This window comes from Nanorana parkeri, unplaced genomic scaffold (genome assembly GCF_000935625.1).
Source record: "Nanorana parkeri isolate BGI_ZX_2015 unplaced genomic scaffold, ASM93562v1 scaffold3657, whole genome shotgun sequence".
In the NCBI taxonomy this organism is placed as follows: Eukaryota; Metazoa; Chordata; class Amphibia; order Anura; family Dicroglossidae; genus Nanorana; species Nanorana parkeri.
The window spans coordinates 1729-14480 of record NW_017309925.1 but is presented as its reverse complement, the minus strand read 5'-3'; the positions used below and the strand labels follow the sequence as shown (position 1 = coordinate 14480).

The following is a 12752-nucleotide window of genomic DNA, read 5'->3' as shown; positions in this document are numbered from 1 at the left end:
ATTAACCATGTACAGTACATATTTCTGTATAATCAATATATTTAAAAAGAAAGTATCTTTAAATTATCCATATTTAGTTCTGGCTTTAATTTATTTTTATATTTCTTTACAGATTTATTGATGAGCCAAGTTTTCGGCGAAGTTGGTCTTCATAAGCACAATTGAATCATATGGGAGACAATCCATATACGTGATCTAAGTGACTAGAAGTGTTTTATACAGTTCACTGGAAGATTCACACAGGACACAAGACATATCACACAGGACACAAGACATATCACACAGGACACAAGGCACATCACACAGGACACAAGACATATCACACAGGACACAAGACATATCACACAGGACACAAGGCATATCAGTGTTCTGAAGGTCGTAAAGGTTTGGGATACTCTTCAGCATTGATCTAACATCAGAGGACAAGAGAAGTCATTTCAGTGTTCTAGAAGTTGCAGTGGCTTTACAGTGACGTCAAACCCCTGAACACAAGAGAAGTCATTTCAGAGGCCAATTCTCGTTTGGAATCTGACAAAAGTTTTACAATGGAGGCAAAGCTCATCAGACATCAGAAGGTTCACATTGCAGAGAAGCCATATCAGTGTTCTGAATGTGGGAAAGCTTTTACATGGGAGTCACAACTTATTTCACACGAGAGTATTCACACTGGAGAGAAGCCATATCAGTGTTCTAAATGTGATAAAGCTTTTAGAGACAAGAAATTACTAATCGCACATGAGAGAATTCACACTGGAGAGAAGCCATATCAATGTTCTGAATGTGGCAAAGCTTTTAGAGAGAAGGCAACGCTTATTGCACATGAGAGGATTCACACTGGAGAGAAGCCATATCAGTGTTCTGAATGTGATAAAGCTTTTACAATTAAGGCAAACCTTCTCAGACACCAGAGGGTTCACACTGGAGAGAAGCCGTATCAGTGTTCTGAATGTGATAAAGCTTTTACAATGAAGTCAGAGATTATCAGACACCAGTGGGTTCACACTGGAAAGAAGCCATATGAGTGTTCTGATTGTGATAAAGCTTTTACAATGAAGTCAGACTTTATCAGACACCAGAGGATTCATACTGGAGAGAAGCCATATCGGTGTTCCGAATGTGATAAAGCTTTTGCACTGAAGTCATCCCTTATCAGCCACCAGAGGATTCACACTGGAGAGAAGCCATATCAATGTTCTGAATGTGGCAAAGCTTTTAGAGAGAAGGCAACGCTTATTGCACATGAGAGGATTCACACTGGAGAGAAGCCATATCAGTGTTCTGAATGTGATAATGCTTTTACAATGAAGGCAAACCTTCTCAGACACCAGAGGGTTCACACTGGAGAGAAGCCGTATCAGTGTTCTGAATGTGATAAAGCATTTACAATGAAGTCAGAGATTATCAGACACCAGAGTGTTCACACTGGAGAGAAGCCATATGAGTGTTCTGATTGTGATAAAGCTTTTACAATGAAGTCAGACTTTATCAGCCACCAGAGGATTCACACTGGAGAGAAGCCATATCGGTGTTCTGAATGTGATAAAGCTTTTACAATGAAGTCAACCCTTATCAGACACCAGAGGGTTCACACTGGAGAGAAGCCATATCGGTGTTCTGAATGTGATAAAACTTTTACAATGAAGTCAGAGATTATCAGACACCAGATGATTCACACTGGAGAGAAGCCATATCGGTGTTCTGAATGTGATAAAGCTTTTGCAATGAAGTCAGACCTTGTCAAACACCAGAAGATTCACACTGTAGAAAATCCATTTCAATGTTCTGAATGTAATAAAGCTTTTAAATGAATTCATACCTTATCATCCACCAGAGGGTTCACACTGGAGAGAAGCCATATCGGTGTTCTGAATGTGATAAAGCTTTTGCAATGAAGTCAGACCTTGTCAAACACCAGAAGATTCACACTGTAGAAAATCCATTTCAATGTTCTGAATGTAATAAAGCTTTTAAATGAATTCATACCTTATCATCCACCAGAGGGTTCACACTGGAGAGAAGCCATATCAGTGTTCTAAATGTGATAAAGCTTTTACAAGGAAGTCAACTCTAATCAAACACCAGACGATTCACACTGGAGAGAAGCTATACAAGTGTTCTGAATGTGACTTAGCTTTTAAATCAAAAGCATATCTTACTGTACACCAGAAGGGTCATACCGGAGAGAAGCCATTTCAGTGCCCTGAATGTGACAAAGCTTTTACTATGAAGGCACGGCTTAGCAAACACCAGAGGATTCACAATGTTCAACTTCAGTTGCAGAGAGGAAGCTTTAGGATAAGGGGAGTGTTAAATGAGTAGCAGCTAAGCCTCAACGAAAGAGTTGAGGGTTGTTTCGTTAGTGTCACCACATGTCATCCCACAAGGACAGCCGTGAAAATTCCATGGTTTCAGATTCAATAATCCCCATTGGTCCAAAAGAGTCCTAGTCCTTCCAGGTAACATCTATTTCTTGTGTGACAGGTGTGTCCTAAAATGGCTTCCCTTCAATTCCACCCGTAACTGTATTTAGGGTCATCTCACCCCGGCCATGTCTGTAAGGGAAAGTCTTAATAACTCCCAATATTCTCCTGGCCTGCGAGTGAAGGGAAACATTTCCTGTAGAGTGGATGTGTTTTATGCAGTGATCCCTTCATAGACGGGATGGGGAATCTATATGATGAGGAAGATGAACCTGTATACTGGAGTCAGGGATCAGACCACCAATGAGACCATTGATGCTATAGCAGAGCTGACAGCAGATAGTTACATAGTTAGTCAGGTTGAAAAAAGACAAGTCCATCGAGTTCAACCTAGAGATACGGAGAAAAAAAAAAAAAAGAAGAAAAGCCTAAACAGAACACTATGCACACAGCTACCTCCAAACACCTAAGGTGACGCTGCAGACAACATGGCCGCTCTATTTTCTCTCGGCAGTACAAGCGGGAACCTGCAATATGGTGTCAGGTGGAGAGTGTTGAACAATTATTTCAGATTATGAGGATCTCATACGGGTTCTTCTACACAAGGTAAAGGATTCCCAACAGGCCCCAGTGAGAGTGAGTGGGATCCATTGTCTCGGATGGCTGTGAATGGAACTTGGTTGAGTAATATGTTGGGGTTTTTTCTTGAACCAATAATTGCTCCATTACTGTTGAATATATTTTTATATATTGCTGGCATTGTGTAAACAAAAGTATTTCTGATAATTCAGAATCTGAAAACCCCAATAAGGAGCATTAGTAATAGAATATTTGGATAATTGCTAATAGCAATAAGAGTGCGGGAGGATGGGAAATATGAACATGGCTTCAGTCAGTATAAAGGCCCGGTAGTCATGGTCTTGTTCTCATTTCAGGTCCTCTAACCTCGAAGAGGGTTAATTAACAAGAATGTGTGGATGTGTGGAAGGTATTTGTTGTGTGGGAATGAGCAAGAAGGGATCTGGGATATCTTCTGCCAAATGAGCTTGTTATGAGTAAGTGATAAAACAGTCTTTGCGGAATTGACAGCAGTTTAGAGGCTTACATAAATGGGTCTGATAGGTATTAATGAGGATTGTGTCTTGTTACATACACTATATTGCCAAAAGTATTGGGACACTGTAACAGTGTGTGCCTGCTCCTGGGTAACACTGTGTCACAATGCAGTCAGTAAGCCGATAAACTTGTAGAGGCCGGAGTCCAAAAGTCCTTAGCAGGGAAGTTTATTGTACTCAGTTAGCGACAGCTTTTTCACAAACAGCACTGAGTCTTCACAAGCCAGATAGTATCAAAAACACATAAACAAAAAGCCTGTCTCTGTCAGAGATCTACCTAAACATAGAAAACAGTTTCACCCTCACTGAATAACGGTGCCAAGCTAAGCGTTTAAACACCTGCCAAACAAACAGAACATTTTGCTCAGGTCTCACTATACCTCTAGTGCAGCAGCCTGGGAGGTCTATGTTTCAGTCTCTCTCTTCCTAGCGACCTGTTTGCTGCATCTCCTTTTAAAACCTTCTGTCCACACCCTGTTTAGGTGAGTTAACCCATTTTGTAACTGATCGCCTGTTTCAGCCTATTGCTAACATAGTAGCCAGCAATTACCTCCCCCCGTGGCCAGTACAATCTGTCACAGACACCCTTCCAAATCATTGGATTCGGGTGTTCCGTGACATTTCCTTGTTCCCATAGAACACCTTTGGGATGAATTAGAGCGGAGACTGCGAGCCCGGCCTCCTCCCCCAACATCAGTACCGGACCTCACAAATGGTCCAACATTCCCATACACACACTCCTAAACCTTGTGGACGCCTTCCCAGAAGAGGCAGAGCTGTTATAGCGGCAAAGAGCAACCCAATACTGAACCCTAGGGACTAAGACTGGGATGTCATTACAGTTCATGTGCATGTAAAGGCCGGCGTCCCAATACTTCTGGCAACATAGTGTATATTCATATGCCCGAAAACCCACATCAAATTTACTAGAACATTACTCTTCCTCCCCCAGTTCCCTACATTAAAGAAACACCACTCTGTACTCTCCCTCCACCGTAGAACATTGTTCCATTATAAAAGAAAAATACAAAAATGAACACCCAAAACACACAGAGCAGCTGTGCATGGTAACCAATCAGCTTCTCTCTTTAGTTTGTTCAGTTAAGATTTGAGAATGAAAGAGAGAAGCTGATTGGTTGCCGCGCACAGCTGCTCCAATTTTAATAAATTATCCTCATAGTATTTAGATACAAAAAAAATAAAATAGTATATTCACTATACCAATGTTTCCACTTAAGAAATGCCAAAAGCACATTTATTCTGCTTTGCTTTCATCCAGTTTTGTACATTTATAGTACATGTAATTACTGACTCTTCCACGGACCATGGCAACACACTCACCAACACTCAGCTCCTCCTTCCTAAACACCGGAATGTTCCTCTCATCCCATAAACTCTCTTTCACACTATTCACAACCATTCATAACACCCTATCCTCTCCCTTTCCTATGTCACACATTCCACACATCATCATCTCATACGTTATACACTCAACCACCCGTTAATCCTTTAACCATCTTCCTCTGCAAACTTACATTCCCAAAATTCATGGGTCACGCTCCCTTGTCTCATACACCCCTCCCCCCCCGGGCACACCTCACTATCAACAAACCTCCTCTGAGACTCACTCCTCGTGCACACTCATCCAGGCATTATCCTTCTGTCCATTATCCAAATCTTTATTACACACATTCCTCCGTACGTTCACATCTCACCGCACTCAGACCACCGATCCCCTCCAACTCCTCTCTTCTTTTCATCACATTCACCACCTTCCTACTTTCACACCTCCCGATTCACATCGTGCAATCTTCATATAAAACCACGGAGCATCAAAGCATACCGGCTTCCTGAAATCACTCTCGCATAGACCAGACTTTCTGAACACACTTCCACCACCAGCTCACCTTAACATACACCACACCACATTCCCCCTCTCGCTTACATTTCCACACAAACTCACATACTTCACAACTACAAACTTCTCATTATCATCCCATACCCATCCCCCCATTACACCTTATCTTGTAGGGAACGGGTGAGGGGAGAGTGGTGGGGGTGCAGAGGGTGTTAAATTGTAGGGAACGGGTGAGGGGAGAGCGGTGAGCGGTGGGAGTGCAGAGGGTGTTTCATTGTAGGGAACGGGTGAAGGGAGAGCGGTGGGAGTGCAGAGGGTGTTTCATTGTAGGGAAAGGGTGAGGGGAGAGCGGTGGGAGTGCAGAGTGTGTTTTATTGTAGGGAACGGGTGGGGGGTGAGCAGTGTGTGTTTTATTGTAGGGAACGGGTGGGGGGAGAGCGGTGGGAGTGCAGAGTGTGTTTTATTGTAGGGAACGGGTGGGGGGTGAGCAGTGGGTGTTTTATTGTAGGGAACGGGTGGGGGGAGAGCGGTGGGAGTGCAGAGTGTGTTTTATTGTAGGGAACGGGTGGGGGGAGAGCGGTGGGAGTGCAGAGTGTGTTTTATTGTAGGGAACGGGTGGGGGAGGGTGATGTTCTGATAAATTTGGGGTGGGGATTGGGATATATGAATATATGTAAATATTATGTGTGGGAAGTGTTTGTAAGAGGGGTGTAGAGTTGTGGTGAAGGGAGAGCACAGGATGAGGAATGTAGTTCCTTCTTGTTATTAGTTCGGGAAACCATTATGGGGGTTGGGTGTACTGTTTCTGGTTTTTGTTTTTTTCTGTTATTATTTGCGAAATCTTTGAAAATGGAAATGTACGTTTGATTTTATTTCTGGAATTTTAATGAAAGGAATAAAAAATGATTGAGCGGTGTGTGTGAAATTGTATTCAATCAATAATCAGAAATCACCTGCACTTTAATTTCCATGAAAAACAATGTACCGCTTTTGGATGCTAAAATCCTGAATAATCAGACCGCCAGGGAGGTTAAAGGGCCAGCTACATACATTTATTGAACGTGGATTGTATCTATACTAGGGATGCACCGATACCGAGTATTTGGGCGAGTACTCATATAAGCCCAAATGCTCAGATGCCTAGCCTGATACTTCCTGTATCAGGAAGCTGAGCAGCGTGTAATGACGCAGCGCCCAGCATTCTGATTGGCCGGGAAGCCGGCTTCGTGCTCCCTCGTCATCTCATGATGAGGGAGCATGGAGCCGGCCTCCTGGCCAATCAGAAAGCAGGGTGCCACGTCATTACACGGTGCCCGGCTTCCATGATTGGCCAGGAAGACGGCTCTGGCTGGGTACCGGCGGAATTCCGCTCCTGGCGGGAGAGGCCCCCGGGGGTGACAGGCTGGACATGCCGAGGTGAGAGGGGACAGACTTTCTTGTTAATCGGGAAGCCGGGTGGCGAGTCATTACACGCCACCTGGCTTCCCGAATGGGACTTCCGGTACTCGGTAATTGGTATGGGCGAGTACCGGAAAAAAATTATCGGTACTCGTACTCTGTACCAAAATACCGGTATCGGTGCATCCCTAATCTATACCATGGACTGGGCTCTTCTACAAAACATCAACCCAAAAAGTAACATTTCAGTTATAGGAGTCTGAATGACAGGCTGACTGTACCTCTTAAAGTGGACTTTCTACTAAGAAGCAAGGTATATTTATTTAAACCTGACCTCCGTCCTTCCCTTCAGTCTCCTATCTGACCTCTGTCCTTCCCTTCAGTCTTCTATCTGACCTCTGTCCTTCCCTTCAGTCTTCTATCTGACCTCTGTCCTCCCCTTCAGTCTTATATCTGACTTCCAGCCTTCCCTTCAATCTTGTACAGTTGTACCGGCCCCTCTCCTGGACTAAAAATGCTTACTCACTGCACACTGGGAGCTTCTCACAATCTGCATTAGAAGCGGCAACAAGTCAGATAGATGGTGCTTCATATCCTGGAATGTCTAGGGACAGCCACTCCTCCAGACTAACGCCCACCCATTAGGACAATTTGATATAAGAATAACTCCTCACCAGAGCCAGACCGGGGGAGGGCTCTTGAGTAAAGTACTGACGCAGGGTGCTGTGATGTATTCAGGAAGTTATGTATAGCACATTGCTGGCCCCTCCCACCTGTCATGATTTGTGTGCTTTGTATAGAGAAGCACAGCGGGTGTGGAAGGGGGGTACCTGCGATAATCCCTTGGAACTCTGTTCTGACTAACATATCTTCTAGTCCTCCTAATAATTCTTGATCCTCTAATGCACATGTGTCAAACTCAAGGCCCAGAGGCCAAATCTAGCCCACCAGGCCATTTCCTAGACTTCTACTTTCAGATCTAGGTATTAAGTTATTACTAAAACCGGCGATAATCGAATGCAGAGGCAATAATTTTTTTTATAAATTCTTTATTTCAAAGATTTTCACATATATAACAAGTAGATAGCGGCAAGGCACAATATTGGCCCTCACGGGCCGTTAAAGGTGTTCGTACATAATCAATATACAGTGTTACAAGTTACAACGAAGGCCATTCAGGGGCTGAGATAAATTTTCTCATAGATATAACAAAACAGGTAACCGCAAGTCCCATCCTAGGGCTGGGAAGGGGGAGAAAGGCTGGGAAGGAGGGGGGGGAGTTGGTGTTCTGTCTAGGTCTGTTAGCTATAGGGTATTCGTTCCAACATGGGGGTTGCTGACACTTCGAGGGTGTGAGGCAAGTGAAGTAAGTGGAGTCCACATGCAGAGGCAATTATGATAAAGATTAGATACATGTATATAGTCTGACAGGCTTTTTGAGGGCAACCATAATGTTGATGCGGCCCACGATTAAATTGAGTTTGACACCCCTGCTCTAATGCCTCCATCACCCTTTCTGGGGGACATTCTTCCTGTTGGTTTTCAAGGGTAAAATTTTGGCCATGATTGAAGCATCAGGCCGGAGAGGGCATCAGCACAGTCCCCCTTCTTCTGTCCATTCAGGATCCCTCTCGGATGAGGCCATAGCTTTTACCTGAGGATGAGCATGGTGAGGATTTAGAGGGAAGTACCTCTTCAGATTCAAAGGATTCCTTCATGGAAGTGCCACCTTCAGCAGCGCTCTCTCAAAAATCATGCAACATGTTTTCAGTGTTGATTGATGAGGTGAGAGTGTTGTCAATTAACCCACCTGTGGTTGGCCACCCTAAAGTCACCAGTATGGGTTCTCCTAAGAAGAAACCCCTTAAGACTGTTGGGGTGCATTCCCCGGTAGAGGATGTCCTATATGTGGATTGGCAGCTTCTGGGAAGGTCATTCGTGCAACCTAAACGATTGCTCAGCAATACCCCTTTGCGGATTTTTTTTTCTTAAAATGGGTCATTCCAGAGGTGACTGCAGTGTCAGGAAGCAGGGGGTGTTACCTCTACTCGGGGACCACGGGCACGGCGCAGGGCACGGGTTCCCCTTCAGCTCGGTAGAACACCTGGTGCACGAGGTGCAGGTGCGCATGTGCGAGTCATGCGGCGCAGGCGCAGTACGCAGGCTGCGCGCGCATCCCCGGGAGCATAGCGTTCCTGCATCATCTGGCTATCAGGTGTGAGCCTTGCTGGTGGAGGTTCCCAGTACACACCTTCCATCTTCCTCGCCTGCCATTGGTTCCCGGGGAGGGAGGCCTCCTGGTTGCCTCGGTAACCAGGGGGTGGTCCTACCTCCCCTGGCTATAAAAACCTGACCTGAGCTCTGGCTCATTGCTGAGTTATTCCACCTTATGTTGAACACCTAGCCTCCCTGCTGATCCTCCTATTGCCTGTTGCCCCTGTGTATCCTTCCCGATTACCGACCCTTGGACTGTCTTCCGCCTTTGAACCTTCGCTGCCTGCCTCAACCCGGATTGGACATTGACTACCCCTCTTGGATTATGCCTAACCTTGTACCGCGTTTCTGGACTGTCAGCTGCTTCCGTCAACTTCGCAGAGTTCTCCAAGAAGTGTTCAGAGAGGTGGAGGACCATGTCTGCCAAGGAGAAATCCAAGTTTGAAGATCTGGCCAAAGGTGACAAGGTCCGTTATGAAAGGGAAATGAAAACCTATATTCCACCAAAGGGGGAGAAGAAGGGAAAGAAAAAGAAGGACCCAAATGCACCAAAACGACCACCATCCGCCTTCTTCCTATTTTGTTCTGAGCATCGGCCCCAGATAAAGACTGAAACCCCTGGTCTGTCAATTGGGGATACCGCTAAGAAACTGGGAGAGCTGTGGTCTGAACAGACACCAACCGACAAGAAGCCATTTGAACAGAAAGCAGGAAAGCTAAAGGAGAAATATGAGAAGGATGTTGCTGCATATCGGTCAAAGGGCAGCAGTGATGTTGGTAAGAAGGTTCATAGCAGGCCAGCAAGCTCGAAGAAGAAGAAGGTTGAGCCAGAAAATGATGATGACGACGAAGAGGATGAGGAGGAGGATGACGAAGATGATGAGTGAATGCTTTGCCCGCTGTAAAGATTGTGTTGAATCCCATTGTTTCTGTTTATTTGCTAAGAATGTGCTATAAAGAATAGCTTGGTTATAAAAACTGTACAGAATTGTGTATAGGTAATGTGATTCTTTAGGGAGAACCTATATTTTAATATAAGGAGTAGTTGGAAGGGCTGTTTAAGTTGATGCTTCTGATGTGGGATGTCTCTGCATATTTAATGGATTCTAAAGGTAGCCCAATGTTAGTAACACAGACCCAGTATACTTTAGTCCTGTAGACCTGGTGCATTGTACTTTTTTCTAACTTTTTTAGCAACTTTTTTTTTGTAATAAAATATATATAAATATCTGAAAGAAAAAAAAAAAAATTTGATGGGTTTGCATGCGTTCCAGAGCAGGTAAAATAGGGCCTGCTACAGTTTTTTTACCTGCTCTGGAACAGAACGCTGCGGTGTGAACTGGAGCTAAAAATACCATAGGAATACATTGGACGCATTTTTGCTCTGGTCTGTAACTGCTCTGCTCCTTAAACGCGCTCGGTGTGAACAAGGCCTTAGGGTTAAATAACTTGTTGCCATCTGAAACATATTAACATATCCTCTGCAGTCATTATCCAATGGAAGGCTCTTACCAGGGGTGACCAAGACTTTTCACTGCCTGAGGCAGAAAGAGGGTTGGGGGGGTGTTTCCGGCTGGCATCCTGCCAAGCTCACTGACATCACTGGTTGCCAGGAGCTGGGCAGGACGCTGACCCGAGTGTCACAGGTTGCTAAGACCTAGCAATCTGGAACGCTCTGTCCAGAAAGGGGATGGCAGGCACACTGCTGCTCTGCCTGCCCCCCAATTGGCGAGCTATGTAGTTCAAAAGCGTGTACCATTAAACATCATTGACACGCACATCCCAGCTAGAAACCCTCAGGCATGATGCTCAAAACCCCTCCCTTAGATGGGGTCAAATCGATCATCAATATCAACCACAGTGATGAGTAAATTTAAAGGAGCATTTTGGATTGTTCATATGACCATTCATGCGATAATCTACTCATGTACTGTACACACTACTTAAAACTGTGCAACTCTGTAAGCCTTGGATATCACTTCTCCATAATTGCCTCCCATCTTTCACTGAGGAGCTAACTCTGGCTGAAAGAAAGCAGATCCTTTTTTACTGGATAAAAGTAAACAGACCTGCTTGTAATGGATATCCTTCTACACCCCTCCCCCATTCCTTCTTCTTTGCATACTGACACAGGAGGGGGGCCAGTGTAGAGACAGAGGGGAACAAATGTTCTCGCATAAGCTTACTGAATGAGCTTTTCAGCTTCACATTTGTCTTTGCTGGTACATGGAAGAACGCTCGCAGTCACTGATGGATCTGAAGGTGGCAATGAAGCTGACACAACTCTTCCTGTCAGAGCTAGGACCTTCCAGGACAGACACAACTCCTCCTGCCAGAGCTAGGACCTTCCAGGACCGATACAGCTCTTCATGCCAGAGATAAGACTTTCTTGGACAGATACAACTCCTCCTGCCAGAGCTAGGACCTTCCAGGACAGACACAACTCCTCCTGCCAGAGCTAGGACCTTCCTGGACAGACACAACTCTTCCTGTCAGAACAAGGACCTTCCGTGATAGGTACAACTCCTCCTGCCAGAGCTAGGACCTTCCGTGACAGATACAACTCCTCCTGCCGGAGCTAGGACCTTCCTGGACAGACACAACTCTTCCTGCCGGAGATAAGACTTTCCTGGACAGATACAACTCTTCCTGCCGGAGCTAGGACCTTCTGGGACAGATACAACTCCTCCTGCCGGAGCTAGGACCTTCCGGGATAGACCCTTCCGTGACAGATACAACTCTTCCTGCCGGAGATAAGACCTTCTGGGACAGATACAACTCTTCCTGCCGGAGCTAGGACCTTCTGGGACAGATACAACTTCCACTGCCGGAGCTAGGACCTTCCGGGACAGATACAACTTCCACTGCCGGAGCTCGGACCCCATGGGACAGAAAACAACTCCTCCTGTGGGTGAGTTTAGCAAGGTCTTGCTGGTCGTGGGATTAAAGGGGGAATTATTTGCACGAACCTGAGGTTTACAGAATTCCAAGGTTTGGGTGAAAATGTAGTACAGTCCCGCACAATCCGGGACTGCTGGTAGGTATGCATAGACTTGGCTCAGTAAGTCTACTATCTCTTAGGGGAGGTTCACATCTACACATGTCCTTTTCATTGTATTTCTATATGCATTGATGAACATTTTACATGCGTCGTTATGCGTTTTATGTTTTTAGCCAATCAGGATTAGATTCTTGCAGTGACATCATTGTTGTGGACTTTTGAGGGAGGGGCTTCCTGCATTTCACACATACCGTCGCTCGCTCACTTCCCGGTCATCTCCCTGCAGAGAGCGGTGACTGTCAATCACCGCTCCCCGCAGGGATTCCCCGCTCTCCTTTCCAATCCTCCCGAGCTAACTGGAGGAAAGGACGGGGGAGGGGGGCGGGCATAGCTTGCTCTGCCTCTCAATAGGCAGAGCCTGCTGCCAATCAGCCAGCTGGGTGGATCTCCACAGTACTGTCGGGATCCGCCCTTGTCTGCGGAGCTCTCGCTATAAAAGCGAGCAATAGCTTACTATACACTGAGCTTCGGGCCACTTAAGGAGGTTAGTATATGTCCTCCTGTGACCCTAAAGAGAACTATGGAATAAAAAGGTTACTCATAGTTCTCTTTTAAATGTCTTATTTCCTAAACATCAACTGTATAATATTTCTAGCCAGGGCCATCCCTATAATGAGGCAACATGATACTTTTGTCTCTGGCGGCACTTTTGTCTATGGCGGTGACAATGAGTCATGTGGGGGGGG

The 12752-nt window shown here is 45.4% G+C and overlaps 1 protein-coding gene and 1 pseudogene across 1 annotated transcript; both read left to right on the top strand.

The window, feature by feature from the left end:
* The first annotated feature begins 402 nt into the window (after positions 1 to 402).
* LOC108803380 (zinc finger protein 271-like) lies at positions 403 to 2035 on the top strand. The gene is made up of 2 exons (XM_018575222.1): positions 403 to 1731; positions 1815 to 2035. Exons 1-2 carry the CDS (start codon positions 546 to 548, stop codon positions 1973 to 1975), a joined length of 1347 nt encoding a protein of 448 aa, XP_018430724.1. The 5' UTR covers positions 403 to 545; the 3' UTR covers positions 1976 to 2035.
* Positions 2036 to 8930: 6895 nt separating this feature from the next.
* Positions 8931 to 9965, top strand: LOC108803379 (annotated as a pseudogene).
* The last annotated feature ends 2787 nt before the right edge of the window (positions 9966 to 12752 follow it).

Excerpts from the sequence above, each read along its gene's own strand:
- LOC108803380 (XM_018575222.1), top strand. The coding sequence starts at position 546 with ATGGAGGCAAAGCTCATCAGACATCAGAAGGTTCACATTGCAGAGAAG. Across the intron at positions 1,732-1,814 it reads AGCTTTTGCAATGAAGTCAG|ACCTTATCATCCACCAGAGG; the intron begins ACCTTGTCAAAC and ends AAATGAATTCAT.